Source organism: Equus quagga, chromosome 10 (assembly GCF_021613505.1).
Source record: "Equus quagga isolate Etosha38 chromosome 10, UCLA_HA_Equagga_1.0, whole genome shotgun sequence".
Classification (NCBI taxonomy): domain Eukaryota; kingdom Metazoa; phylum Chordata; class Mammalia; order Perissodactyla; family Equidae; genus Equus; species Equus quagga.
Genome location: NC_060276.1, coordinates 113,825,255 through 113,852,240, shown reverse-complemented (window position 1 = coordinate 113,852,240; position 26,986 = coordinate 113,825,255). Strand labels below are relative to the sequence as shown.

General features: G+C 39.6%; 1 protein-coding gene across 1 annotated transcript in view; it reads left to right on the top strand.

The window, feature by feature from the left end:
- The first annotated feature begins 5,749 nt into the window (after positions 1 to 5,749).
- Positions 5,750 to 26,986, top strand: part of FRMPD4 (FERM and PDZ domain containing 4) — a 185,806-nt gene continuing 164,569 nt past the window's right edge. The window contains exon 1 of the mRNA XM_046672654.1: positions 5,750 to 5,803. Within this exon, the coding sequence (XP_046528610.1) occupies positions 5,766 to 5,803 (38 nt within the window). The 5' untranslated portion in view covers positions 5,750 to 5,765. The remainder of the gene's footprint in view (positions 5,804 to 26,986) is intronic.

The window sequence follows — 26,986 nt, the reverse complement described above, 5'->3', positions numbered from 1 at the left end:
ATGGTCTAAACGCAAATAGTTCTGCAACTTTGCCTGTACCCTTCATAGCTGCTCTCACTTCACATAAAGCGTGAAGATCTTTTTTTGTCCAGGACAGTTTCAGTCTGTTGCAAACAATAGATGGGTGAAGCACAAAGTTGCAAACCAGTTTAGCCTGTCGGGAGTCTCTGGAAGGACTTAAATAGGCCTGCCAATGTAGGTCGCTATTTTTAAGGCTGAGCTAAGTGTTTGAAAGTGGTTCACACAGCCAGGATCTCAGGTTGAAGTCACAGAACCTCGGAGTTGCAAGCGATCTCAAGGCCTGGCCTGAGACAAGTGGAAATTGACCCTCCGTACCAAGGATCACAAGCACAGCTGGGCTTCCTGGTTCCTGGTAAAAACTTCCTGATATTTCCTTCTCCTTTGAGAAGGGCTGAACTCATCAACTTCTGACCTGATAGGAAAAGTATAACTGGCTTGCTTCCGCCCCTTGTTGCCCTGCTCTTGCCAGACTGGAAAACAATAGATGACTGAGCTTTTCACCCTTTTCCTATTTTGAGAATGGATAAAGACGTTTATACTTGCATAACCACCCAAAGCCCTATATTCTCTCGCGGAGTAGGTAGAGATTTATTTGGTAGAGACTTTATAGCACGTACCATACTGCATGCCAGGCAGCATACTAGACATTTTACGAAACTCATTTAATATTTTCCCAAACACGAGGTCCTATTACCGCCGTTTTACAGAGGAGTAGCTGGGACTGAGGGAGTTAGAGAGGCTGAGTAACGCTCAAGATTATGGAAAATCCGTGGCAGAGCCTGGATTGAAGAGAGTCTGATTCTAATCCAGTGCTTCTCAAACTTGAGTGGTACCAGCATTGCCTGGAGGCGTGTTAAACACAGATTGCTGGGTCAGCCCCATCACCTCAGAGTTTGGGATTCAATAAGTCTCGGGTGGTGCTCAAGTATTTACATTTCTGACAAATTCCCAGATGCTGCTGCTGCTGCTGCTGCTGGACCTAAAACCATACTTGGCGAACCCACTGCTCCAGCGCACACATTCTTGACCGCCTTGCCCGGCTACCCCCATCTAGTCAACTAAAAAAAAGGGCAGAGTTACTTTGAGCAGTGGGCAGCCATCTTGGGGTGTAAAATACTGATGCCTGGGCCTCATCCCCAGATAGTCTGACTCAAATGGCTTGGCCTTGCTCCCAGGCGTGTGTCATTTACAAGTTCCCCCATGTGGTTCCAATGTACAGTGAGGCTTCGCATTGGAAACCACTGGTTTGGGCAGCGTGTAGCAAACTTTAATGGGTATATGAATCAACTAGTGATCTTGATAAAATGCAGATTCGCATTTCGCACAAACACCCAGGAGATACCCAGGCTGCTGGACTTCGGCCCAAACTTTGAGTAGCGAGGACTAGGATTTTCCAAACGCTAGGGTTGCCAGATAAAATACAGTTCAATTTGAATTTTTGATAAACAGCGAATAACTATTTTTTTAGTATGAGTATGCCCCCAAATATTGCTTGGGACATACTTATACTACAAATTATTCATTGCTTATTTGAAATTCACTTGAAGTGGACATTCTTGTTTTGGTTTTTGCTAAATCTAGCAACCCTACCTGAAGATAAGAATCATCTCAATTGCTTGTTTCAACACACACACATAGTCACACACACACTCATGGATTCCTGGTCCTAATCCAGTCCTGCTGAATCATAATTTCTAGGGCCTGGTAATCTCCATAGTTAACAAGCACTGCCAGGTAATCCTTATCAGCTCGGTTTGGGAAATACATAAAACCCTGGATTATGACTGCTTGTAATCCTCACCTCACGCCCACGGACACATTAGGAGTTTGTAGTTTGTCCTGAGTCTCGCCAGCAAGTCGAGGGTGCTTCTTTTCACATTTTACACTCAGTGGTAGTAGTATTCAGTCCTGCTACTAAGATGAAGGCAAATCTTGAAGTTTCTGGGCTATGATGTTTTAGCCCCAGGGAGAAGCTGTTCTCTTTGATACTCTCAGCGAATCTGGGTGTTCATTTATTTGAGGGACTGGAATAGGGTTTGCAGAAAAAATACAGGATGCCCAGCTAAATTTGAATTTCAGATAAATGATGCATAAAATTTTTAGTATAAGTATTCACCAAATGTTATTTGTGATATACTTATGCTTAAAAAAATGTTGTTTATGTGAAATTCGCATTTAACTGGGTGTCCTGTGTTTGTAGTTGCTAAATCTGGCCATCCTAGGCTGGAGGATGTCCTTCCACATGATCTCAGCGGGCCCACCTGCATACCGTCCTCGGCCATGCTGGCCCCTGAGCAGAACTGCAGGGCTCCTCCTTCTAGGGGAGTCTTTGGGCTCCACACAAGTGGTCAAGAGGAGCTTTGAGGCTAATGGGTCCTTGGACAAGAAAAGTAAGACCTCATTCAAAGAGGCGGAATTTAAAAAGCCCTCAGTCCCTGGGAAGGGTGCCCAGGAACTCAGAGTAGACTCTTTCTGAATTGGGGGAAAATAAAGGGCGTGCCTCTCACCCTGGGACACAAGATCAGCATTACTGCCAAAGCTGAGGAGTTCTGCACAGAACTGTGTCCTCGTAACAGCACCTGGTCTGTCCTGAGGAGCCGGGTATAGTTTCTGCGTCAGACAGGGCTCTGAAGCGCAGCAGCCAGAGAACTCTCCTTTTATCTGCACACCCCTGCTGCTGCTCCACAAGGGGCCGTCTCTTTGCACCAAGGGTAGAAGAAACTGTGTCTTTCAGCTGTGATGGGGTGAGGGGCCTTTGGGAGTCGTGGAGAGTTTGGTGCAGCCACAGAAATGGGAGCCAGGAAAGGAGGTCCCTGCGGCATCTTCCCAGTACACAGAGAGTAAACCAGCTTCCGAGGCTGGATATTGTCGGGGCTGGTCTTCTAGTCATCACACTGTGTAGAAGCGGGAGGCAAATCCCTCCAGAATTATGACTTTCATCCTTGATTTTCCTCAAGATGGTTATGGTTAGATATTTACAAAGGCTATTATTTTTTTTTCTACTTGCACTTTTAATTTCCAAGTTCTACTGATGCCTTTGTGACCCATGTATTTTATGTCAACACATTAACAGACAGACATATAGTCATGTCTGATTTTAATTACTCAATTATTTGTTTTATTTCAGCTGGTGTCCCTTGACCTGAATTAACGCATTTGGTGTTTGTGGATTTTTCCCATATTAGCTGTTCATTTGGTGTTTTATGACAAAAGGCTTTGCTTGAAAACATCTTGCTGAACTGATGTTTGCTGCTTCCTGAACATACTGTACAGGACTGAATGTCCTTTATAATAAAATTGAAGCTTCCTCCAGCTCACTATTATAATATAGTATTTTACATATAAGTTATATTAGGAAGCCTCTGTCTTTCTTTGAGTGATTTAGACTTCTGGGGGGGAGGGGGAGAAGGAAAGAAAAGAGAAGAGAAAAGAAAGGCGGTTTATTTGTTTTTAATAAATGAGCACCTCTGGGAAAGGTTAACATTCTGATACAGGATATAATTTAGCAATCCAGATTAAATTGTTGCCTTCTGTACATGGACTCCCTTTCACTTACAAGAATATTCTTTGTGGCACCTCTTACTGTACTGTTGCTTTTGCAAAACTTTTTCACAGCAGGGCATACTGTCTTCGTACCTCCAAGGGCCTGTGTTCCTGCGCGCACCTTAGAAAGCATTTCAAATGCCTTCTCTGCGAGTGGAGAGAAATGGCCCGTCTTTCTGTAATACCTCAGGGTGGCAAATTCATGTGTTTTCGCACTGCAGGGAAGCAGCACATTTTTAAAAAACCGCCACAGGAAATTGCCACTGCTGACTTTTGCACGAAGAAGAGGAACAAAAACTGGTGCATGTCTTTTCTTTTAATAGTCGCCGGGCAAGAAATAATCCTGCGGCAGCATTCTAAATTTGCAAGACCTGTGTTAAGTGTGTGAACTCTTTTGCTCTCCACACTTTATGAAGGATGTGGGAAAACTGAAAGGAAGTTAAAGAAAAGTAACGGAGGTGGTTAAAATTATGCAAAATCGTTCCTCTCCAGAAAATTTGCAGGAAATGGGCTTATTTCACTGGGTTATGGTTAGATGTATGAGTTGGGTGAGGGGTGAGTTACCCAGCGTCCTGCGGAATTAAAAGTCTCTCCTCTTCCAGAAAGGTCTACACCCCTGATTTGGATGTTTTCTGCGGGAGGGCAACAGTTCTGCGTGAGAGCTGCCACATATGGTTGTGCGAGTTGGGCATGTTATGCTTGGTGCAAGGAGTTGGGGGGCGGGGGGGGGGGTGGGGGTGGGCTTCTTTCTAATTATAAAGGGCTCCCAGGTACACTATTGAGAAACTGATTGTGAGGCCCTGGAAGTGTCACCACTGCTTTTCCCACGCACTTTGGTACCAGTCTGCAATTTGGAACCACTGAGAGGATCTTACAGATTATCCAGATTGAGTAACCTCACCTGGAGTAAAAGGACCAAATGACAAGGGATATTGGTTGGTCCTAAAACGGCATTGCTTATCACCTTTCCTTTCATGGTTAAGCTGTGAAAGAGTCTGCAGCATTCATGAGAGATCGGTGGGATTTCTGTGGGTCCTGAGAGGAGTGGCCAGGACTCAGTGATGCTCCAGAGAGTGGGCTCAGGCCTCTGGTTAGGGATTGTGACTGTGCAGTGCTGCCCATCGCAACTGCTTGTCACATGGACTCACTTCCTCTTTCCTCTTGCTCTCAGAAGGGCACGCTTCTAGAAGAGTCTCCTTCACCTATCCTTGCATTTTGCTGATAAGTGGACTTTAAGGTGTGGACTGGAAATTGTAAAAGTTAATGTGTGGATTTTCACTGCAAATTAAATTGAGAGTTTGTCTAAGGTCTTATGACTCATCTTGACTGGAGTATGGTTAATATGAGTGGAAACTTTGTGTTTTGATCAAAAGGAGTCCAGGAAACTGAGGCTTGGGGTTATTTGTTTAAAAGCCATAAAAACTATTAATTTATTTTCACATGTATTTATATTGTGGTGTGATATCTATGTACGTGCAAAACTATCCTAATGTCTGATCTCAAGAATACCTAGTGTAATCGAAAGTATACAAAACTTTTGTTCAAAATTGGCTTGTGTGTCCTCAGGAAAGTTACTTAGTCTTTCTGGGCCATTCGTTGTTTCTCATCTGTAAGATAGAATAAGTACACTTACCTCATAGGGCGTCTGTGGAAATGTAAGCAAGATACTATAAAGAAATGCCTAGCATGATACTTGACACAAAAATATTCTTTCGAGGGGCCGGCCTGGTGGCGTAGTGGTTAAATTTGGTGCTCTGCTTCAGCAGCCCAGGGTTTGCAGGTTCGGATCCCAGGCATGGACCTACACACTTCATCAAGGCGCATTTTGGCAGCATCCCACATAAAGTAGAGGAAGATTGGCACAGATGTTAGCTCAGTGACAATCTTACTCAAGCAAAAAGAGGAAGATTGGCAATGTATGTTAGCTCAGGACTAATCTTCCTCATACAAAAAAATCCAAAAAACAACCAAAAAAACCAGAATTCTTTCCAATTGTTCATTTGATCAGCTGAGGATACAACTCACAATTGAGAGGAGCAAGTCCCATGACCCCCTGGAGTTTGTCTCTGAAGAAACGTCCAGGTATCAGGTGTGATGATGCTTTTCTCTTGTTTTTTTCCAGCCACAGGACAAAGTCTTCAGGCTGGCCGCCTCCCTCGGGAACCTGGGGCTTGAACCAGGTGCCGCCCTATGGATGGGAGATGACTGCAAACCGGGATGGCCGAGATTGCTTCATCAAGTAGGTTGAACAGACGGCATGAACAGTGAAAGCTTTGGTTTTTTGGGCATCTCTGTTTTGACCCTTGACTCGGGAGAATTAACATACTTAAATTAGGAAGTCAGAGGCATTTAGAGGCCATATCTCAAGCAGCTTGATCTCATGTGCTTTCTATATCTTGTGACATGAAGGTGCTTTGTTCTTGGGCACGTGCCATTTTAGAGTGACGCTTCACTACGTAGCATGATAATCCCAGCCCAGAGCAAAAGTTTTCATTATTAAGTCCAAGGCCAGTTGTACTCATTGCCTGAGGCTAGTAACTAAAGTTTGACATGGAGGAGTATCATTTAGAAAACTTTCTAGAAGTGGTTAAGACAGGAATGTTCCTGGCTCATCTCTTACTAGAAAAATCAGCTAAAAGGATTATGCATTATGGGTCGTATCATAAATTTCTCCCACTGACATTGGCTAAGATTTTGGATTTTTGTGGTGCTCTCTTCTTTTGTTAAATTGTAGTAAAATATATATTATATCATGGTTATGTTAAATACGTCCTATACATATAATGGTTATGTTATTGATAACATAATGGTAAATTTTACTTACCATTTTAACCATTTTTAGGTATATGATTTGGTGACATTAAGTACATTCAAAATCACACTATCCATTTCTAGAACTTTTTCATCATCCCAAATTGAAACTCTGTACTCATTAAACAATAACTCCCCATTCCCTCTTCCCCAACCCCTAGAAACCTCTATTCTACTTTCTCTATGAATCTGCCTATTCTAGATACCGCACATAAGTGAAATTATATAGTATTTGTCCTTTTCTATCTGGCTCATTTCACTTAGCATAATGTCCTCAAGGTTCATCCATGTTGCAGCATATCTGAGAATTTCATTCCTTTTAAGGCTGGATAATATTCCATTGTTCGACTAGACCACATTTGTTTATCTGTTCATCTGTCAGTGGACGTTTGGCTTGTTTCCAGCTTATGGCTCTTGTAAATAATGCTGCCGTGAGCATTGGTGCACAAATATCTGTTTGAGTTCCTACTTGCAATTCATTTGGGTATATACCTAGGAGTGGAATTGCTGGATCACGTGGTAATTCTGTGTTTACCTTTTTCACGGAGGCTGCAGTGCTCTGGTTTTTGCAGTTGTATGAGAAAAGTCTCTACATTGCACTTCTCAAAACAGCAAAGATCCACCCTGCTTTCTTCTTCAACCTAAGTGAAATATTCTTAATTATGAGAAATTAGTGAAATAGATCTGAGATCAGGAGGCATGGTTGGCCCTAGCCTAGTACAATTGAGCAGAGATTGAAGACCAAGAGGAAGAAATCTTTCATACCACAGGCTGCATTCTTTGTTCCAGCCAAGCTGACTGTGGAGTGGTTAGCAAGTATAGGATCACCACGAGGTGGCGGATCATTTTTACAAAAACAAAAATATCTGCCAAGATTGGATTTGAGGGATTTGGTCTTTGGACAGCCCGGCACCTCCAAGTTAAGATTATTGGGAAGTAGCCAGGGGAAAACTCACATGAGTGTTGTGGTCAGTTTTGCAGTCCCTGCAGCCCAAATCTTTCACCTTCCTAGAATTATTGCCGAGGGGAGGGGCCCCTCTTCAGAGTACAGCTTGTTGCTGAGGAGCTTGCCTCCTGGGTCCATCTTGGGAGGATTCAAGTTGCTCTTGAACATGACCCAGTCCGGGGAGCCTGTGGGCAGTGGCCTTCTGGCTCATAAAGGCTTTCCTGAGGATGTGCTCACAGAGAAACTGGTAGAAATGGCAGTGGGAGCAGAATCTCCGGAAAGCTCAAAGACTGGAAGAAAGGTCAACAGTTTTGCTTATACTCTAGATTCTGAACCTTTAATTTCATACAGTTTGCTCATCTCTTATACTGCTAGAAAGATGATATTTTTTGATATCGTGCCATCTATTTTCTAACGCGGTTATGACTTTATGTAATTGGCTCAGTTGAGGTGGCCTAGATGCTTTGACTCAAAACAATAAACCTTTCTGCCAAAGAAATGTAATTTTTAAAAGACATGGATTGTGAATTTATGAAGGTCTATCTCAGACTTCTTTGATTAAAATGGATTTTTCTTTTTCCCTGGTTAGATTTGCGTTCCTATACCTTCCAGGTCATTTGATCAATAGATAGAATCCCAAACCGAGGCCTATTGGTTGGAGATTCTGGGAACCCCAGCTAGCTGTACCTACATGCATTCCCATTGGTGTCATTGACATTTTTGAGGGCCAGCCCAGGTGTCAATTTAACATTTACATTGGCCTAATGCCAGCTGTTAAAACATGTAAGAGCCAATCAGCAACTTAATAGAGAAACCTGGACTGACTGCTAAATAGCAAGTTTTAAAACCAAAGTCTCCGGTGTTACTTTTCCAAATCTACGGGGATTTTTTACTTGAAAAATAAGTTTCCACAGTCCTCTCAGAGACACTGTTTTAAGATGTCAAGAACTGTACTTTGAAAAGTGTTTGTTCTTCCTTTGTCACTAATGAGTTTTATACGTAATGAGAATCATTGTGATTTTTTTTTTTCTTTCCTGCTGAGTAATGTCCATTACAAAGCGATACTCTAATTACCAGAGTTTCCCGGAGCCCGTGTTTGCAGTATGGAGTATAACTGTACTCATTACTTTTAGAAGTTAAAAGAACAATTTGAAAATTAATGTGTAGTTAGTAATTAGCACCTTTGCATTTAATTTTTTACTCTTTGACATATTCTCTTTGAAACAGATTAGATATCTTCTTTTTTTAAATCTTGTCTTAGGATCTAAAGGATAACCCACATCAGGCAATTGTGGTGAAAGTGCAACTACTTCCGAGCGAGGGACAAACTATGGGAGGAGCCAGGCTTCACATATTCAAAGTTAGAGTCTAATAGCTAAATGATGAGATAACTCTATCATTATGAGTCTTTCAGAACACGGCCCAGGGTAATTCAAAATGTGTTCAAATTTCATCTTCCCTCTCCCATCCCCAATTATTTAGGGTGGGGCTGGATAACCTGTTTTCTATAAAGAGTTACTAATCCTTAGGGTTAAAAAAAATTGAAAATGCCATTACACACATGTTAATGTACATTTATATAATATCGTATACTCTGCAGACTAATGGTTCTCAACTTTGGCTGTGCATTGGAATAGTCTGAAGAGCAGTAAAAAATCCTGATGCCTGGGTGTCGTAGTCTGTTTGGGCTGCTATAATAAAATACCATAAACTGGGTGGCTTAAACATAGAAAATTATTTCTCATTGTTCTAGAGGCTGAGAATTCCAAGATCAAGGTGCTAGTATAGCCAGGTTCTTGGTGAGGACCTTCTTCCTGACTTGCAGACAGCTGCCTTCTTGCTGTGTCCTCACATGACACAGACAGAGAGATCATCTCTCTCTGTCTCTTCTTATAAGGGCACTAATCTCATCATGGGGGCTCCACCGTCATGACCTGATTACCTCCCAAAGGCCCCACCCTCCAAATACGGCCACCTTGGGGCTAGGGCTTCAACATATGAATTTTGGAGGAACACAGACATTCAGACCCTAGCATTGGATCTGGGGTAGAGCCTACGAGGTGGGAGTTTCAAAGCTCCTCTGGTGATTCTGATGAACAGCTATGGCTGCTGCTCTAAAGCACTGTTCTACACATGACCTCTTTTAATAAGGAATAATCATCCCATTTTCCAGATGATAAATAAAACTGAGACTCAGACTAATCAAATGGCTTTCCCAAAGTTTACACAGACGTACCAAGTCACAAGCCATTGCTTGCTCAAATGTACCAGATTCCCCATTAAGAAAGGACAACTTTTGTTGGTATTCTTAGAAAAATATGAAATACATTTTTTTGAGGAACAGAAAACATTGTTTAAGAAACATAACAGATGCAAAATTAAAATTTCTCAGTTCCTTATTGTTACCAGTTAAGAGAGAGAGTAGAGTAGGGGAAGTAAGAGAGAAATATGGGAAGAGAGAAACTATGAGGAATGGAAAGACTCTTAGGAGAGAGAGTGTTTGGTGAGAAATGGATAAGAGAGGACAAGATGGATGGAAAGGGAAAAGAAGAGAAAGTGAGGTACTCTGAGATGATTGTTATAATAACAGAGTCAATAACTAATAGGTGTAGGTGTGGATACAGGTGGATATTGATATAGTTGGAGATATGAACATATGTATGTGTAGATGTAGCTGTAGATAGATACAGGTACACAGACATCATTGTAGATACAGATATAAATGCATATAGGATATAGAAATAGATATAGACATAGATGAGTGACCATATCATAATTCTGACATAATTACTGATAGTACCTCCTTTTGCTCTCAAAGTGTTGTAATTTGGTAATAGAAGATAGCTCTGTTTATGTATCACACTACCAAAGTTTAGAAAATTCTTGCAAGAAATAAGATTATATTTAATCTTAACAAGTGTCCTCTGACGTAGTTCAGGCACATAGAAGAACCTCCTTTTTACAGAACAAGCTGAATATTCCAGGGATTGGTATCTCCACATCCTATGGCTAGTCATACCAGTGTTTGTATCACATCTTCAGACTCTAAGGCCTCGGTTCCTTGGGCTCTGTCATGGAATTTCATCCACACTAAGCCTGTCATATTCTATAGCTTTGTCCCCTACCCCTAGGATTACCTAGCCTTATCAATGTATGCTCAGCTCAGCTCACCTCCATCTGTTCTTGCCATACCCTCCCCACTCAGCATGCTTAGATCTGGGCCTGATCAACCTGGGTATCTAGGTCCTTCCTTCAGAACCTCTCCTTGGCCACACTCAAGATCCATCCACCCAACATTTATTGAGCACCACTAAATGCTGAAAATACCAAGATGAATAAGACAAGTTCTTACCTTCAAGGATCTTAGAATGTGCTGGAAATGATAAATAAAATAATGGAATATGTTTTAGATACAGTGGAGACCCCCAAGGAGGAATTAATCTAATCTGCTGGAAGTAGGGGTGAGGGCTGGACAAGGAGGCAGGCCGTTGCCATGGGCCTCATGCTACAGAGAGGCCAGCCATCACTCTCAACCGAGCAACGTCTCGTTTAGTCTCTTTAGAGACATATAATAATTTTAATAGTCAGAGAGTAGGGAGTACCATGTATTGCTTAGTTTCTGTTTTTGACTAAATGGAGTAAGAACATGCTTATTTGACTCTAGGGGTGGGAGAGTTAATGCAAAAATAATGTGCTTTCATAAATCTGGAATTTTGGTTTTTGTAGCTTGAAGGAAAAATTAAAACATGAGCAAAATAAATATTAAAACACTAGCTGGCAAGATATATGATTATAATGAGCCAAGTTGGAGTCTGGGGAGAGTGATGGGGGGTGGAGAAAGAGACCGGAGGGTCATTTCTAAACCACGTGCCCTGAGTTTTCAAGTTCCAAATTTAAGAGGCTCTTGTTTTTCTTTTTTGGTCTGCTGGCTTTCTGGCCACCTTCATCCTGAGTCCACAAAAAGTAGCCCTGCATGCGTATTGGACAAGACACGCTGTTCTCTTATTCTACCAGCAATTCCCATGGTAGGCAATTAAACCGAGTCACTATCTTCTTAATGCAGAATTCAGTTCTGAAAGCTGAATAGTGGAGATTAGTAATGAGATATGGAAACTTCCACTTAGTTCTCCACTATGGACTTGGCCCAACTTGAGAGAAGTTTAGCCATTCTTATCTGCCAGTCATTTCAGTGGTCAATGTGAAATGTCAATGTGAAATTTTTGGCTCATCTATCTCCAAGAAAGAATAATCTAGAGAGACAAGCAATTTGCATACACCACTCCCCTTTTTTTATCAATCACAACAGAAGACAGTCAAGTCAATGTGATAGGATTCTGTCTTCGTGGAAATTAGAAGTGGCAAAATCTTACCTCATCCTTATGTGTGAGCCCCCAGGTATTTCCTCTAGACTTTACTTCATCTAATTCAAATGTCCCAAAGAGGGAAGAAGCAATTGATTGTCTTCAAGCATGTTTGGAAGTTCTAGGGCTATTCTTCAAGTATTTTTTTCTTGATTTTTACCCCAAGATTTCATAAGAAAGTTTGACTGTTATTCTGTGGATGAATCCCTTAATCTGTTACTCTGTGATGCGTGCCCTTGAACTTTTCCTTCTCTAAAAATTTTTAAACGTCAAGAAGAGTCAAGTTGTAAAGTTGGACGTGGATACTGTGGTTGCACTCACCGTCCCCTGTAACATTTTCATCTTTGAAGCAGACGTCAATTTCCTACTTTAACAAGCCTACATTTTTCATGCACGACCAAAAAGGAGAAATAGGGCTGGGAGATTACCCACGTTGTTACCCTGTGTTTCTGGTAATAAAATGCAGAAGGTCTTTGTGGAAATTAACAGTCGTGCCCATAAAGGAGATAAGAAAGAGCTATTTGAAGTGTTTGCTCTGTTATTTTGTGAGGTTTTAAACATCCAAAGAGTTAAGAACTGGCATTATGTTAGAGAAGAGGCAGTTTCCATCATCTTTTGTGTTTTTTGATGAAGAATTTGTAAATAAAATATATCACTTCTAAGTGCACACAGTGAATTCTGTGTAAAATGCAAATAATTGCCTCATGACAAGAGCAAATGCCATTTCATTAACCAAGTTCCTTAGGATCCCGAGCATCTAGTCAAGGGGAGGGAGATATGTTGTAATTTTGGAATTGGAAAAACAAAGTAAAAGTGATAGTATCATTACATGAAATGAAAGGTAATTATGTCGTGTCAATGCAAGAGCTTCCCAGGCTGAACATTAGGGGCTGTTTATTCCCTTCATTGGAGCAGCTTTGTTTTCTTTCGAATCTGACAAAGCACCTATCTGCTAAGTTAATAATGACAGCTCCCAGCTGGAAGGTGAGTTTGCAGAGTTGATGGAAATGCTTTTAACAGGAAGGCTCTGAAACAGCACTATCATTCCAGATCTAACCTGGCATATGGCGCAAAGAGCTGTGCTAGGCAGACTCCTCCTGTATCATTTTCCCTGTACATTTGTTTTTGAAACTTTGCTGGGTTACTCAATCTGGCCATCATTCTAGGACAGGTCCCTGAACTATTTGGCTTATTTGTCCAGCAGGCCAAAGTATCTGACGGGATTGTAATTATCTGAACTTCCTTGGGCCACTTGACTACAACAGAGTTGGGACATGCGCATTCGGGCGGAGCTGTAGACAGCAGGTTAGTTGGTGCACGGTGCACGGGGTGAGTTCTTTCATCTGAGCTTTTATGTAGCCCCTAGGGATGTACATGAGGTGGGTCACCAAGTCCATTTGGAATCACAGGGACAGCCAGCCTGTAAAGAGGAGAAGCACCTGGATGGCCAGGTTTCCATCACAGCCTGTAATTGAAATACTAGCTTGGGGCTGCCTACCACCTCTTGATTCTTTTGAGGCGCCTTTGGATCTCTTCTTTCTGGATTGAGCCAACCTTTGCAGAGTAATTTTGATGTCATCGCCTAAGGCTGGGGCACAGGCAGGAGATGGTGGCCTGTGCCAAATGCCAAGTGGGGGGTATGGATGTTGCTGCCAAGTAAATTGGCTGAACTTAAGAGGACATGGAATCATCTTTGTGGCAGGTGTCTTTTCATTATTGTCTGCACTCATGCGTAAGAGGAGAAGAGGAGGGCTGGTGACAGAGTGCCTTACTGTGTGTGGTCCACCAGTGGGTAGGAAACAGCAGTTCCCTACCAAGCCCTTGTCCTGTAGCTCCTCTCAAAGCTTGATGAAAACTTTGTTATCAGTGGTCAATTTCTGGGGCAGAGCATCTTCAATTGCATTATAATGAGAGATGGTAGTACTTTTTGTGCCAGTGGACACTATGATCAATCTGAGTGAAGAGGAACTGTGTCACATAGTTGTTGCATGGAATGTGCCACACTGCTGTTCAAGAGCACAGGTTTGGCAGCAGATGTCCAGATTTATAAGGCCGGGAGAGACTCTCAAAGAAGACTAGTTGATCTTAAAGGATGCTGCTGAGTATGCAGGACTGGCTACATAATTTTGGGGGCCCATTGCAAAGTGAAAATGCAGTCCCCTTTTTCAAAAAGCTGGATAAAAGTGCTGTTAAAGGTACTAAAATGTAAAGGTTTTCTCCTTTTTTGTGGTCTCTTTGTCAACATACTTTCTTATTTACTATTTAATACCATTCTAAGTAAAGAAATTAAAATTTTAAATTATTAGCATGAATTTTGCCACTCACCATTATATTGTGCAATGCAAGCTTTAGATGCAAGTATAGGAGCATTTAACTTGTATGCAGAATCACTGAAATTACACAATTTGTGTTTCATAGCTCTTACATGTGTATGTATTTCATTCTAATCAGAAAAGTAGAAATGCTTTGCAAAACCAACTAATAGTTTTTATTTTATTTCTTGATATGAACACACTCTACCAACGCCCCAACCTTTGGCTTGCTGATGGGTAAAGAGCTAAAAGGAAAGGAACTATGCATTGCCCTGTCTTTCCCTTTTCTTCTGGGTCATCACTTTCAGTGTGAGTGGATGGCCAATACAGGAAAGTAACACAAGTAAGAAAGAATATGACAGGATTCCTTGGTCATTCATGTTTTTCAGAAGGCCACATCTGTTAAAAACTAATTAGCCCTCAGCCCTTACCTCCCAACTTCACCTCTTGAGTCTTTTTTTATCATTTCTTATGTGGCTTTCTCAATAAAGGCCTAGAAAAAGGGAAGATTGCCTCTAACTATGGACTCCCTCAGAAAGCAATTTCCATGCCTTGCCAAAGATGGGTTTTCTCACCAAAACATAAATGCCTTTTTCCCCTTGCCTCCAGCCCTGAATTCTCTAGGCCAAGTCCGCAAAACCTTTCTGCAAAAGTTCACATAGTAAAAGTTTTAGGCTACGGAGGCAATGTGGTCTCTGTTGTGACTCAACACAATGCAACTCTGCCATTGTAATTTGAAAGCAGCCATAGGAAATATGTAAACAAATGGACATGGTTGTGTTCCAATAAAACTTTATTCACAAAAACAAACTGAGGCTGGATTTGGCCCATGGGCTATAATAATTTGCCAAACCTTGCTCTAGAGCATCATGCATTTGACCCCATTCTCATATTTTTAATTCACTAATTGATAAATTTTCAAAACCCTCCCATGAAATGGGGAGCTGCCATTTATTTTATATATGAAAGAAACTAGGGCAGTCATTGGTATAGTGACTTTTCTGAGATTGCACTCTGAGTCATGCAGGAAGCTAAAAATGGACCCCAGAGCCCCATTTTTTTCCTACTTGTTGCCAGAAAGCTCTATAATGTGTCTGGTGTCAGCACACAGTTCTTGCACAGCTCTGACATTCATGACCTACCTCTAAAGGGTGTTCTAGGAATAACGTTGTCAGAATCACCAGAGAAGTAGACCTTTTAATATGAGAGTGTCATGACTCCCTTCCTTGTGGTGGGTGCTAAGAGAGAGGAGGCCTGCCGATCACAGGGTTTGCAGCCTCTCCCTACCTCCAACCAGTATCTTCGTAGGAGGGAGATGAAGGGACAGGAAATGATAGCAACTCGAAGCCCAGTCACAATGGAATGCCAAATGCAAGTGCAAATAATTATTAGGGAAGTGAAAATTACATAGCAACTTGTTCTTACTAATGGTCTATAGAGAAACAGCTCCATTGTGCTTTCAAAAAGTTAATTGTCCATAGCGTTTTGAAGAAATTCTGCTCATTATCCTTGTGGAATTTTATAAAGCTCCCACATAAAGGTCCCCAATTCATTTTTCGTGATGTTCTGTTTTAGGCTGTTGTCTTGGCTTCCATGACACCATCCCTCTTTTTTTTGCTCCAAACTCACTAGAGGTTCTTTCTCATGTCTCCTCAACTGGTTCTTCTTTTTTAGCTCAACATTTAAACTTTAGTTTCCTACATTATCAAGCCTTCATTTTTACTTAAAATCTATAAGAAAGAAAAAGGCTTCATGAATTTAAATATGTTGATGCCATTTGGTGTTGGTCCAAAAATTGCTGGAGATTCATGACTGTTCCACTACAGAAGATAAAAGAGATCAAGGGGAGTTGGTTTGCACTGCCCAGAATATTGTCTAGGCAATAACAAGTGGTCAATAAATGTTTGTTGAATAAATATTTAGATGTATGAGTAGATAGATGGATGGATGAATAGACCTTTTTCTGAAGCATTGTATTAAATAGCTTGTTGGAAAAGATGCTGATACATAAGTCTGTGAGTGGAAATTATCTCTCCTTAAGTTACTGATGTAGAAATTTCACTATCAGAATTTGGGCACATAGATAAAGCCTATATTTCCTAATTAGACCTTGAAAGTTCATCAAGGCCTTGTCACTCATTCATATCATAGTGTGGCTGTTTATAAGATCTTCAAAATTCAGGATGTAATGAAAGTGTCTTTCTGGGGTAGTGTGAATGCAGTGTATCCCAGCAACAAGTGGCCTAGAATCATAAATCACAGAAATTAGAGAGTATAAACACTTGGACTAGGATTCCAGCTCTTCTCAGTACTAGATGTGTGATGGTGGGTAATCATTTGGACATGGTAGGCCCCACTTTTCTTACTATAAAATAATGTGTTCAGACTAAAAAACTGTGTCAGTTGGGAAACTTGCAAGTGACAAGCAACAGAAAATTCTTAACCAATTTGGCTTAAACAATAAAAAGAATTTCTTGGTTTATTTACCTAAAAAGTAAGTAGTAAAACTGTCGTAGACAAGAGGAGCCTAAGAAGACGTGACAGCTAAATATGAGGGATATCCTGGGTGGCATTCTGGAACAGACAAAGGACATTAGGTAAAACCTAAGAAAATCTGGGTAACGTGTAGACTTCAGTTACTAATAATGTATCAATATTGGTTCATTAATTATTGAAAGTATACTACATTAACATAAGATATTAACAATAAGGGAATCTGGGTGCCAGATATACAGGAACTCTCTGTTCTCTTTATAATTTTCTGTAACTTTAAAAGTGTTCTAAAGTAAGTTTATGTATCAAAAAAATATACAAAGCGGGGTGACATCAGCAAGATAGTGGTCTAGGAAGCTTCAAACCCTCTTCCACAGAGAAACTGAGTTAATATATTGACCAATATACCTTTGTGAGAATTCTGGAGACCAACTGAGAAGTTATAACACCCAAACCAATGTAAAACCAAAAAGGAATTCCAGAAAAAAGGGTAGGAAAATTTGTGGTGTTTTACATATCTGTCTGTACTCCTCCAATTATCTGATCTAGTATGGCACAACCAGGAGAAAATCTCCCACACCAGGAATTCTTCCTCAGGACAGAAGCAAAAGAGTGGATTGTGCATCCAATGTTCTGGCTAGTCTAGGGGCTGCCTGAGGAACTGGTATCTGTCTCACCTGAGACAGGGATGACATGATTGATGGCTTTGATGGGAAGCTGCTGAAAACAGATGAGATCATCATGGCATGTTAGAGCTGCAATTCCACAGACAGATGCTAGGGTGAGCAAGAGATTGTGGGCTTCTGAAAAGAAGTAGGATCAAGTCATTTAGTGAATTTAAAATGAGTAAAAGGACTCACACACAAGCCCAGGGAAGATGGATCCTTATAAAAGGTTTAGTGGTCCTAGAATCTTTACCTGAGCTGATCAATGAAAGTTTTCCCTCAACAAAGCCAATCTATAAAGACTTGGAAGAGATTTTTTCTTTGTTCAAATGCCCAAGTCTCAACAACAACAAAATCACATGGCATACAAAGAAACATGGAAACATGGCCCAATCAAAAGAACAAACTAAAACTCCAGAAACTGACTCTAAAGAAATACAGATCTATAAGCATGCCTTTATATTTCACATGTCAAAATAACAATCATAAAGATGCTCAATGAGCTAATAGAAAACACAGATAGACAACTAAACAAAATCAGGAAAGCAATGCATGAACAAAATGAGAATATCAATAAACAGATGGAAACTATAAAAAAGAACCAAACAGAAATTCTGGAGCTGAAAAACTTAATAAGTTAACTGAAATATTTACTAGAAAAGTTCAACAACAGACTTGATGAGGGAGAAGAAAGAATCAGCAAACTTGAAGACAGGTAGTTTGAAATCATGGAGTCAAAGAGCAAAAAGAAAAAAAGAAGAAAGAAAAATTGAGAGAGCCTAAGGGATCATGGGATGCTAATAAGTGATAATATATGCATTATAGGAGTCCTAGAAGGAGAAGAGGAAGAGAAAGGGGCAGAGAGTTTATTTGAAAAAATAATGGGTGAAAAATTCCCAAATTTGAGGAAAGAAATGGACGTAATAATTCAAGAAGCTCAAATAACTCCAACCAGGATATATCCAAAAAGCCCCACACTGAGACACATTATAATAAAACTATCAAATTCAAAGTCAAAGAGAAAATCTTGAAATCGGCAAGAGAAAAACAACTAATCACCTACACAGGAGCTTCCATAAGATCATGAGCACATTTCTCAGCAAAAACATTGTAAGCTAGAAGAATGGGATGACATATTAAAAGTGCTAAATGAAAAAAAAAAAATCTGCCAACCAAGAATACTGTATACAACAAAACTGCCCTTCCAACATGAAGGTGAAATTAAGACTTTCTAAGATAAACAAAAGTTGAGGGAATTCATTACCACTAGACCTGCTCTGCAAGAAATACTAAAAGAAGTCCTTCAAGGTGAAAGGAAAGGATGCTAGAGTGTCACAAAGCCAACTGAAATTATAAAGTTCTCCAGTAGAGGTAAATACATGCAATAGCAGCCTGTATTAATATAATTTTGGCGCATAAATTCACTTTTAATTTCTGTATAGAATTTAAATGATAAAAACATAAAAAATAACTATAAGTCTATGTTAATGGGTATACAATATATAAAGATGTAATTTGTGACATCAATAACATAAGGTGAGGGGGCTGAGCTGCATAAGAGTAATTTTGTATGCAGTTGTAATTAAGTTGTCAGTTTAAAATAGAATATGATAATTTTAAGATATTTTATGTAATTGCAATGGTAACCACAAAAAAAATCTATAAGATATAAACAAAAGGAAATGAGAAGAGAACCAAGGGATGTCACTACAAAAATCAATGAAATACGAAGGAAGGCAGTAAGAGAGGAAAGGAGGGACAAAAAAGCTACAATTTAAATAGCAATACTATGTCCTTCCATATCAGTAATTACTTCAAGTGCAAAGAGATTAAACTCCTCAATCAAAAGACATAGATAGCCTAAATTAACTTAAAAAAAACACAGAATCCAACTATGTGCTATTTACAAGAAGCTCACTTTCATTCCAAGGACAAACAGGCTGCAAATGAATGGATAGGAAAAAATTCAAAGTAAATGGTAACCAAAATAGAGAAGAGGTGGCTATACAGTTGGCCCTTTGTATGTACAGATTCCATATCCACAGATTTAACCAACTATGGATCAAAAGGCCTATGATGGTTGCATCTGTACCAAACACTGTACACAAAAAACAGGTGGGTTTTTTGGATCATTATTCCCTCAACAATACAGTATAACAACTATTTACATAGCACTTACACTGTATTAGGTATTATAAGCTATCTAGAGATGATTTAAAGTATATAGGAGGATGTGTGTAGTTTATATGCAAATACTATGCCATTTTATATGAAGGACTTGAGCATCCATGGATTTTTGGTATCTGCAAGGGATCCTGGAATCAATCCCCCACGAATACTGAGGGAGATCTGTACTAATATCAGACAAAACAGTTTTTAAGTCAAAAACTGTTACAAGAGGGGCTGGCCCCGTGGCCGAGTGGTTAAGTTCGCGCGCTCCGCTGCAGGCGGCCCAGTGTTTCGTCGGTTCGAATCCTGGGCGCGGACATGGCACTGCTCGTCAGACCACGCTGAGGCAGCGTCCCACATGCTACAACTAGAGGAACCCACAACGAAGAATACACAACTATGTACCGGGGGGCTTTGGGGAGAAAAAGGAAAAAATAAAATCTTTAAAAAAAAAAAAAAAAAAAAAACTGTTACAAGAGACAAAGAAGACATTGTGTAAGGTTAAAAGGGACGATTCACCAAGAAGACATAATAATTATAAATATTTATACTCCAAACATAAAAGCTCCTAAATATATGAAGCAAACATTGACAGAATTGAAGGGAGAAATAGCAACACAACAATAGTAGGAGACTTCAATAGCTCATTTCACTGATGGAGAAAACAATTGTAAAGAAGATAAATAAGGAAATAGAGGATGTGAACAACACTACAGACCAATTGGACCCAGCAGACATATGCAGAATTCTCCACACAACAACAGCACAATATGCATTCTTCTCAAGTGCGTGTGGAACATTCTCCAAGATAGACAACATGTTAGGCCATAAGACAAGTCACAACAAATTTTAAAAGATTGAAATTATACAAAATATCTTTTCTGGTTACAGTGGAATAAAACTAGAAATCAATAACAGAAGAAAAACTGGCAGATGCATAAATATGCAGAAATTAAACAATGCACTCTTAAACAACCAATACATCAAAGAAAATGTCACAGGGGAAACTAGCAAATACCTTGAGAAAAATGAAAACCCAACATACCAAAACTTATGAGATGCAATGAAAGCAGAGCTAAGAAGGAAGTTTATAGCTATAAACATGTACATTAAAAAAAAAAGAATGATCTCAAATTAACAACCTAATTTTACACTTCAAAGAACTCCAAAACAAGAACAAACTAAACCTAAGGCTAGCAGAAGGAAGGAAATAATAAAGGTTAGAGCAAAGATTATTGAAATAGAGAATAGAAAGATAATAGAAAAAATTCAACAAAACTAATGTTTGGTTTTTTTGTTTTTGTTTTTGTTTTTAAAGATTTTATTTTTTCCTTTTTCTCCCCAAAGCCCCCCGGTACATAGTTGTATATTCTTCGTTGTGAGTCCTTCTAGTTGTGGCATGTGGGACGCTGCCTCAGCGTGGTTTGATGAGCAGTGTCATGTCCGCGCCCAGGATTCGAACCAACGAAACACTGGGCCGCCTACAGCAGAGCGTGCGAACTTAACCGCTCGGCCACGGGGCCAGCCTCGCTAATGTTTGGTTTTTCGAGCTCAACAAAATTGGAAAACCCTTATCTAGATTCACTAAAAAAAAAGAGGAAAGATCCAAATAACTAAAATCAGAAATGAAAGAAGGGACATTACAATCAATGCCACAGAAATTAAAGATTATAAGAGAATACTTTGAACAAACGTATGTCAACAAATTGGATAACCTGGAAGAAATGGATAAATTCTTCAAAACACACAGCCTTACCAAGACTGAATCATGAAGAAGTAGAAAATCTGAACAGACCAATAATTAGTAAGGAAATTGAATCTGTAATTGAAAACCTCCCAACAATGAAGAGCCCAGCAATAGATGGCTTCACTGGAGAGGGCTACCAACCATTGAAAGAAGAATTAACACCAATCCTCCTCAAACTCTTCCAAAAAATTGAAGAGAAGGTAACACTTCCAAACTCATTTTATGAGGCTAGCATTTCCCTGATACCAAAGCCAGACAAAGACATCACAAGAAAACTACAGAGAAATATCCCTGATGAATACTGATGCAAAAATCCTCAACAAAATCCTAGCAAACTAAATTTGACAACATATTAAAAGTGTTATACACCATGACCAAGTGGGATTTATTCCTGGAATGCAAGAATGGTTCAACATACAGAAATCAATAAATGTAATACACCACATTAAGAGAATAAAGGGCAAAAACCACATGATCATCTCAATTAATGCAGAAAAAGCATTTGACACCATTCAGTAACCTCTCATGAAAAAAATACTGAACAAACTTGGAATAGAAGGAAACTACTTCAACATAATAAAGGCCACATATAAAAAACCCACAACTAACATCATACTCAGTGGTGAAAGACTGAAAGCTTTTCCTCTAAGATCAGGAACAAGACAAGGATGCCTGCTCTCACCACTTCTATTCAACATAGTATTGGAAATCCTAGCAAGAGCAATTAGGTGAGGAAAAGACATAAAAGGCATTCACATTGGAAAGGAAGAAATGAAATTATCTCTGTTCACAGATGACAGGATTTCATATGGAGAAAACACTAAAGATTCCACACCAAAAAAATCTATTAGAACTAATAAACAAATTCAGCAAAGTTGCATGATACTAAATCAACATAGAAAAGTCAGTTGTGTTTTTATAAACTAGCAATGAACAATTGAAAAAGGAAGTTAAAACAACTCCATTTACAGTAGCATCAAAAAGAATAAAATATTTAGGAATGAATCTAACTAGGAAGCTGAACAACTTTTACACTGAAAACTGCAAAACATTGCTGAAAGAAATTAAAGAAGACACAAATAAATGCAAAGATATTTTGTGTTCATGGATTGGAAGATATTAATATTAAGATTGGAAGATATTAATATTAAGTAATTTTCCTTGGATGTCAATACTACCCAAAGTGACCTACAGATTCACTGCAATTACTATTAAAATCACTATGGCATTTTTTTGCAAAAAGAGAGAAAACCACCCTAAAATTAATATGGAATCTCAAGAGACCCTGAATGACCAAAACAATTTTGAGAAAGAACAAAGCTGTAGGACTCATACTTCCTGATTTCAAAACATATTATAAAGCTACTGTAATCAAAACAATATGGTACTGGCATAAAGACAGACATATAAACCAATGGAATAGAGTAGAGTCCAGAAATAAACCCTTGTGTTTATGGTCAAATGATCTCTGACAAGGATGCCAAGAACACTCAGTGGGGAAAGGACAGACTGCAATAAATGGTGCTGGGAAAACTGGATAGCCATATGCATAAGAATGAACTTGGACCCTTATCTTACATCATATATAAAAATTAACTCAAAATCGATTAAAGACCCAAAGGTATAAAACTCCTCGAATAAAACATAGAGGAAAAGCTTAATAACATTGGATTTGGCAATGGTTTCTTGGCTATGAGATCAAAAGCACAGGTCACAAAAGCAAGAATAGACAAATGAGACTATGTAAAACTTAAAAACTTCTGTCCATCAAAAAAATCAAACAACCCGATCAAAAAATGGGCAGGAGACATGAACAGACATTTCTCCAAAGAAGATATGCAGATGGCCAATAGGCGCATGAAAAGATGTTCATCATCACTGATCATCAGGGAAATGCTAATCAAAACTACACTAAGATATCACCTTACACCCATGAGAATGACAAAAATATCTAAAACTAATAGTAACAAATGTTGGAGAGGTTGTGGAGAAAAAGGAACCCTCGTACACTGCTGGTGGGAATGCAAACTGATGCAGCCACTATGGAAAACAGTATGGAGATTCCTCAAAAAATTAAAAATAGAAATACCATACGACCCAGCTATCCCACTACTTGGTATCTATCCAAAGAGCTTGAAGTCAGCAATTCCAAAAGTCCTATGCACTCCACTGTTTATTGCAGCATTATTTACAATAGCCAAGATGTCGAAGCAGCCTAAGTGCCCATCAACAGATGATTGGATAAAGAAGATGTGGTATATATATACAATGGAATACTACTCAGCCATAAAAAAGAATAAAATCGTCCCATTTGCAATAACATGGATGGACCTTGAGGGAATTATGTTACGTGAAATAAGCCAGATAGAGAAGGACAATCTCTGTATGACTCCACTCATATGAGGAATTTAAAAATGTAGACAAAGAGAACAGATTAGTGGCTACCAGGGGAAAGGTGGGGTGGGGGTTGGGCACAAAGGGTGAAGGGGTGCACCTACAACACGACTGACAAACAATAATGTACAACTGAAATTTCACAAGATTGTAACCTATCATTAACTCAATAAAATTTTTTTAAAAAATTTCTGTGCATCAAAAGACACAATCAACAGCGTGAAATGGCAACATAAGGAATGGTAGAAAATATTTGTAAATCATTTTTTTGATAAGGGGTTAATATCCAGAATATGTAAAGAATTACTACAACTCAACAACAAAAAAATCAAATAACTCAGTTAAAAAATGGGTAAAGGACTTACAGTTCTCACCGATGATATACAAATGGTCAACAAGCATATGAAAAGATGCTCAACATCACTAATTATCAGGGAAATGCAAATCAAAACCACAATGAGATATGACACTCATTAGGAGGGCTGCTCTCAAAAAAGTAAGAAATAACAAGCGTTGGTGAGGATGAGGAGAAAAGGGAACCCTTGTGTATTGTTGGCATATTGTAAAATGGTGCAACCACCACAGTAAACAGTTTGATGATTCCTCAAAAAATTGAAAATAGAACTACCATATAATCCAGCAATCCCAATTTCTGGGTATATATCCAAAGTAATTGAAAGCAGAGTCTCAAAGAGATATTTGCATACCCATATTCATAGCAGCAGTATTCACAATAGCCAAGAGATGGAAACATCCCAAATGTCCTTTGACCAATGGATAGATAAACAAAATATGGGAAATACATACAGTGGAATACTATGCAGCCTTAAAAAGGAAGGAAATCCTGTGACATGCTACAACTCAGATGAACCTTGAGGAAATTATGCTATGTGAAATGAACCAGTCACAAAAGCACAGATACTGTATGATTTCGTTTATATGATTTATCTAAAGTAGTCAAATTCATAGATGTAGAAAGTAGAATAGTGCTCTGAGGGGAGGGGACAGTGGGGAGTTGTTTAATGAGTACAGTTTTAGTTCTACAAGTTAAAAAAGTTCTGGAGATCTGTTTCACAACAATGTAAGTATATGTAACACTAGTAAACCGTACACTTTAAAATGGGTAAGATGGTAAATTTTATGATATGTGTTTTTTGCCACAATAAGAAAAATACTCAAATTAAATACCAAAGCCAGCTTCAGAAGAGGTTTGAAGGGCATTCCAGAGTCATCAGAGCTCTGCTCCACCTCTCTGGGCTCTCTCTGTTCTGCCTGCCTCCTCAAGTTTCATTCCTATGGCTTGCAGCCCTTCCCATCCTCGCACTGGCCATCCATGCTGGAGAGGAGCTGTGTCCCAGCATTCTCAGAATCAGCCCCAGGGTTCTCACTGATGGGACTGGTGGATGCCACACACGCACACCTGAACCAGTCACAGTGCCAGGGCGGGGCGGGGCGGGGAGAGGGGAGGTGCTAATTGGCTTACACCAAACAGAGCCTACCCCTAGAGTGGGAGTGGAATCAATCCTACCTAAACCACTTGGGAGAGAGGTGGTTTCCCAATGGGACCAGGGGTCAGCAAACTTCCTATAAAAGGCCATATGGTAAATATTTTAGGCTTTGGTTTCCATTGCAACTATTGTAGCATGAAATCAGCTATCAACCTTAAACGAATGAGCATGGCTGTGTTCCAATAAAACTTTACAGACACTGAAACTTGGATTTCATATAATGTTCATGTATCATGAAATATTAGACATATTTTTGTTTTTTTAGCCATTTAAAAATGTGAAACCCTCTGAGCTCAGAGATGGCTGGTGGGATTTGGCCCATAGGCTGTAGTTTGCAGATCCCTGTTCAAGATAATCTCTCCAAATGCCTTTTAGCTAAGTGATTATTTTTCTTCATAATTTTACCTGGCTACCTTCATTCCTCCTTTCTGTAATACCTGTAATGAGATGACCCTCAGCTCAAAATCCTCAACCTGTCTTACATCAAGGCATTTGGAAGAACATGTGATCTCTTTTGCTCTTCCCTTGTGCACTGAATTGTCGTAATACCTTAGTTGCCATAGAACACTTGGGAAATACAGGACAAAATACTGTTAAATGTTAAATATAATGACTCTTCCTCTCTACCGTTGCTGGAAATTAAAGATGTGCCTTCAAATCTGCAGGTACCATTTATAGTTTGGTTAAAACTCTGTCTTGTTGCTAAGCAATTGTTCTCCTATTTTTGTTCACCTTTAGCAGTACCCTTTTTTTCTAGCTTAAATGTTTAATAGACTAGAACTGTCTTCAGAATGATATATTTCTTAACGGTTTTATTTTCCAGTCATTGATCAGAGTGCCGTTATGTAAATGATCAAAGTAAGTGTTCAAAATGTGGGTTTAAAGATCTTTGGGGTCAGAGGGTGACCCTGGGGAGAGGGGGATGGGAGATAGAGCTGAACAAAGGAGCAGAGGAGGGATAAAGTCAAGGAAGCTTGTAAATTCCCACAAGGAGAGGGTTTGGCTGGATCTCTGGAGGAAGATGAAAAGAAAACAGGCTTGGGAGAAAGTCAAATTCATTGGAATAGCACAGGGCTTTAGGAGGGCGATGATCTGTTTTAAAACTAAAGTGGGCAACTGTGGAATGATTTGGTCAAATGTATTTTGGCAGCCTTTGAATTGTAGTCCAAATACCTTTAGCACATATAATGACCTTTTTTATTTGCTCACTGTTTGTTTATGACCCACCTACTTCTAAAAGAAACCATCTGAGCCTCAACTAGCCTGTGGAGCTCTTATGTGAATTACAAAGGACACCACCTTTGGGCTATTGTGTCCCAGCTGGTAGCATCTTTGTGCTGCATTTCAAGGCTTTCAGGGCTCTCTGAGAGGGCTAGATTTCAACCCCTATTTGGCTCTTCAGCCAGGCCCCCTGCACAGCCATTTGCAGTGGCCTGAGCCTGAGGTGGTTCATGATAAAAGACATCTGATTGGGTGGCAGTGCATTTGAATAGTTGTTCCCCAGGTGAAATTTCCAGACAGAGTCAAAGGACCATGTAGGGGACAGGAAGGACCAGGTGGAATTCACCTACACTGACACCAATACGGGTATCAAATAGTGGATTCACTTGTCTAGCTCTTCACAAAATTAAATTGTCCTAATACTGACAGATTGAAATTATAAACTTATAAACTCCAGAATTTTATTATAGCCATTGCTTTAATGGCAAGATTTCCGAATGCCTAGTGTACAGTTCCTCCTTTTATGCTCTCTTGAGCCACCATTATGAAGCACAGTCAAGGTTAAGCAGGAAGGGTTAGGAAGGTCCTCCTGAGTGTTTCCGTGATGCTTTTGCTGTTTATCTGTTGTCTCTAGGAACTTTGTTGTTGTTTTTGTTTTCTTTTCCTTTCTTTTGTGGACCGGGTAGACTTGACAGACATATGCAGAGTGCTCTGTCCAGTAGTATCAGAGTACATGTTCTTCTCGGGCACACATGGAGCATTCTCTGGGATGGATCATACGTTGGACTTGGAACA